The sequence below is a fragment of the Idiotropiscis lumnitzeri genome, chromosome 1 (genome assembly GCF_059441095.1).
Source record: "Idiotropiscis lumnitzeri isolate Australia: NSW breed Sydney's pygmy pipehorse chromosome 1, RoL_Ilum_1.0, whole genome shotgun sequence".
Taxonomy (NCBI): Eukaryota; Metazoa; Chordata; class Actinopteri; order Syngnathiformes; family Syngnathidae; genus Idiotropiscis; species Idiotropiscis lumnitzeri.
The window spans coordinates 46,675,919-46,680,168 of NC_142391.1; the positions used below are offsets into that span (position 1 = coordinate 46,675,919).

The 4,250-nt window shown below is 42.6% G+C and overlaps 1 protein-coding gene across 1 annotated transcript; it reads right to left on the reverse strand.

Moving 5' to 3' along the window:
- Positions 1-1,074: 1,074 nt before the first annotated feature.
- LOC148344816 (uncharacterized) lies at positions 1,075-3,084 on the reverse strand. Its single transcript, XM_088303543.1, has 3 exons — positions 2,866-3,084; positions 2,543-2,633; positions 1,075-1,929 (listed from the first exon to the last, which is right to left on the reverse strand). The coding sequence occupies exons 1-3, from the start codon at positions 3,018-3,020 to the stop codon at positions 1,810-1,812; spliced, it is 366 nt and encodes a 121-aa protein (XP_088159669.1). The 5' UTR covers positions 3,021-3,084; the 3' UTR covers positions 1,075-1,809.
- Positions 3,085-4,250: the final 1,166 nt, after the last annotated feature.

Here is a 4,250-nt window from a genome sequence, read left to right on the forward strand (position 1 = left end):
CCCTCTTTACCAAAGAGGGCTGTATCCTCCTCCAGGGCACTTCATCTTGGCAGATGGAGGGTATCCGTGCCTCCAGCGACCACTCCCCCTCATCACTCCTTACAAGCGGCCGGTGCAGGGCGTGGGGGCCCGGCGCTTCAACGTTCATCATTCCAAGGCACGCTCAATAATTGACAGCACAATTATTGAGCACAGCCACACAAACATGGCAAAATATCAGAAGATGGAAAAATAGATTCAAATACAATGTAATGAATGGTTAATAAATCTATCCCATCTTTTGTAGTGACATTCACTTTGGAATGATGAAGGTGAGATTCCGGGCCATCTTTTTCCACGCCCTGGAGGTGCACCACACCTTTGCACCACATGTAAGTAAATTAAAAAAAAATGTATAATTGATACTTATACTTTCAATATGTTGCTCTTTTTTCAGGATCAAATCATGTCCTGTTCAGTGCAATAACTATCAAATATAGCTAATATACAGCATTTCCTTTTTATTTCTTTTAGGTCATCGCTGCCTGTGCCGTCCTCCACAACATCTGCCTTGGGGTGGGAGACCTCATGGCCTCGGAGGACGAAGGGGAAGAGGAGGCTGCTGTGGAAGAGGTGGCTGACACAGTCGCTGGAGTGCAGTGGAGGGACCACCTGTCTGCTCAGGTGTCTGCCCTGGAGGAGGTACCAGAGGACCACGAGTATATTTCGGTATTTAAATACTTTTAACTGCACAATGGTATTTGAGCAATCATCCCATCAAATATGCCACAAAATAATCTTTAACTGAATCATCAAACAGCACAGCCACACAAACATGGCAAAATATCAGTAGATGGAAAAATAGATTCATATACAATGTAATGAATGGTTAATAAATCTATCCCATCTTTTGTAGTGACATGGCAGCCATCTATTGCCCCGACCATCCCTGCAAACCCCCACGTAATGGATGATGTAGTGGACACTGCAACCGGTATGATGCCCCACTTCAAGTCACGAGAGGAAGATCAGGACTCTTGCTCGTGCCCCATCCATGTCATGGGTCCTGGAACAAGGGTTCCATCCATGCTCCAAATGAGTCCCTGCTCAGGCGAAAATTGGCAAAACAGCACTGACACACTCAGGTTTATCCTGCAACAGTTATGAACTGGGAAATGCTTTTTTATTTTCTGTGAATAGTTACTGTGAATTATAATGTACTTAATTTATGCCTTGTTTGTCCACCAGTTTTTCAATAAATTAAGTTTGTAAGCAAAACAGACATGGTGGAGTCTTCATATTATTGTAAAAGTTTTGGTCTTTCACAAACCTGGCCTTTTTCACTTTTGTCTGAAGAAGCTGATCTCAAGATGTGACTGGGATACGAACTAGTTCATCTGTTTTAAAAGTACCCCGGTTTTTGTTTACTCTTAAATGAATGTTATCTAAATTTCAGTCTTGAACACCAAGCATAGTTCACTCATTTTTTATTTTGATCTATCAACTTTTCCATCAAACTGAAAAACCTTTCAAATGTCTCCCTCCTCTCAGTTGCCCTTCCCTCCTCTGCCAACCTCTGTCTCTCCAATTCCTGTCTCCGCATTGCCAAGTCGAGTCTGGATAGTTTGATCATTTCATCCTCTCTCCTTCGCTTTCTCCCTCTCGGTCGTTGCTCCGGCTGTTGGCCTCGCTCTTCTTCTTCTTCTTCTACTTCTTCTTCTTCTTCTTCTTCCTCCTCCTCCTCTTGCGTCACCCTGGCCCGACTTGGCCCTGGGAGTTCTTCAGGGATGGCCTGACTTGGCCCTGGTCTTTCCTCAGGGATGGAGGCAATTAGGACAGGGGGGGTGATGGACTCTGTCCGAGCACTCCATCCATAAGTTCGAACCAGGGCCAAGTATCGGCAGTAGCTCTCCCTGCCACCCCTTCGCCAGTGCCTGGGTTTTTGCAATCCTTTATATGAAAAGAAGCAAAAAGATAACACAATTATATCTTCATTTTCACACACAAGAAAAAGAAATGCGGACTTCCATACTTTATACTTCATTTTTAAATTATCCCATTTTTTTTTTTGCCTGCAGGGGCGTCACTTTGCCCTGCAGCTCGAGCTTTTCCACGATGGTCCTGTATTAAATAAATAAAAATGCATGCAAAAATAAAGGAAGAAAAAACGGGTAAAAAAGATGCAAATATTAGTCAGAAATCCTGGTGTTATGGGTAACATGCAGATTTATGTACTTCAGTACATTAGTTCATGACCGTTTCAGTGCGTTTTATCATGTTAATGTGGAGGGTGATTCGTATATTATTCATTAATATCAGTAATTGGGGAGCACATTGTCGGGGGTACATGGAATTTATACAGGGCACATTCTGTGCTAGGATAAACAGCTGCGTGTTAGCGCAAATCTAATTCAAACACAAATGGCTGATGAATGGAAACTAAAATTGCTATAGTGGGTCTCGCCATTCTTATGCGTTTTCCTTTTGATATTTTGAGTTTAAATGGATGGAAATAAGACAATAACCCGTCAAATATTTTTCCCGATAGTAATTGTATTTTTACCTCCATGCTGTGGCTGCAGAGAACTTGGCCCCTGTAAAGAGGCTGTCGTACTCCCCGCACAGCTTGATCAGCGCGGTCATCTCCTTGCTCCCTAAAACATAAGGGAAAGATTAAATAAAATAATGCTAACATGCAGAAAAAAAACAATTCAAATGTTTCAGCCGTACTTCCTATGCAATAGTTCTTAGAGCTACCTTAGTTATATTTGGCCGATATCGCAACTAATAAAATTATCTTAATCTGGAGCTAAATATCCAAACATTGCTGCCCAATATGTCTCATGAGTGATGTTTTAATATTGCATATAAATAACTTATACTTACATCTGAAAGTGCACTCCGATGAGGCGGAACATGTGGCTTCGGTAGTTTGCATCTTGCGAGTGTAGAACGGCGTAGAAGAAGAGCGAGGCTTTTAAGGCTGCGAAGGTTGCATGATCGTAGCCTTCACTCAGGGCCCGTTTCCATGGAGTTTCCATGGAAACGAGGACAGATTATAAGGCTAGTACTCGGAGGCCGCGTGAATTTGGACACCGGCGTAAGCGTTCTTGTCGCACCGGAAGTGACGTCTTCTGTCCGCCATATTGGACATCGAAGGACGCAGCCTAATTATTTGTACGTAGCTATCGAGCCTGTCCAAATTCACCACGGGTTATGCGGTCCATATAAGGCTACTTGAGGAGGAGCCTTCTTAGGCTTCGAGGACCCAGCCTGCGAACTGGCCTTCGGAGGTCGCAGCCTGTTAATTTGGACACGGCCTTTGTGTAGAAATTATTATTGGGGCCCGAGCAGCGACCGCGGCGAGGTCCCTATTGTTTATGTAGAAATTATTATTAGGGCCCGAGCAGCGACCGCTACGAGGTCCCCATTGTTTTTGTGGAAATTATTATTATTATTATTATTAGGGCCCGAGCAGTGACCGCTGCGAGGTCCCTATTGTTTTTCTAGAAATTGTTATTAGGGCCCGAGCTGCGACGGCTGCGAGGTCCCTATTGTTTTTGTAGAAAATATTATTACTTTTATTATTATTATTATTATTATTATTAGGGCCTGAGCAGCGACCGCTGCGAAGTCCCTGTTGTTTTTGTAGAAATTATTATTATTATTATTTTTCCGATTGTACGATCGCATTTTTGACCCCCGAAACATGCACAAAAACTCACCAAACTTGGCAGTCTCATCGGGCATGGCGAGAAATTTGATATTTTAACGTCTAATATGAACAGGAAGTGAGTTATGAATTTTTGAAAGTCCGACTTTTGCCCTTTTTTGCATGTTTACAGGGGTCATTCTTTTGCACCCTGATCCTAAAGGCTTCATCTGATTGCCTTAAAATTCTGTCTGTAGCATCTTAAGACCTGGGACAAACACTGGGGCTAAAATCTTTTGTTTCCGAAATACTATATGACGGGGGCGGGGCTTCAAAGTTTTCACTTAAGATTTCCTTCGCCGCAATGGACAAAATGCTTAATAACTCTCCTGCACATGCTGCTAAAAATCCAAAACTTCACATGTACATAAAGAGTCGGTACCTGAAGACATCTATATGTTTATATTCTGTTATACACCTTGCGCCAATCAATATCATTTTTTACATTTTGACGTACTGGACGGTGCCCTTTTAACGAATCCGATTGAAAATTGGCTAGAAAAGACTCAAGACATTGATCTTACTCTATCCCTATTTTTGTGACTTTCCTTCGAAGGGC

Bases quoted from the DNA above. Each gene is read 5' to 3' on its own strand.
- LOC148344816 (XM_088303543.1), bottom strand. From the start codon at position 3,020: ATGGAAACTCCATGGAAACGGGCCCTGAGTGAAGGCTACGATCATGCA. The intron at 2,634-2,865 runs GTAAGTATAAGT...CTTATGTTTTAG, and splicing joins ATCGGAGTGCACTTTCAGAT to GGAGCAAGGAGATGACCGCG. The intron at 1,930-2,542 runs GTAAAAATACAA...TTTCATATAAAG, and splicing joins TCTGCAGCCACAGCATGGAG to GATTGCAAAAACCCAGGCAC.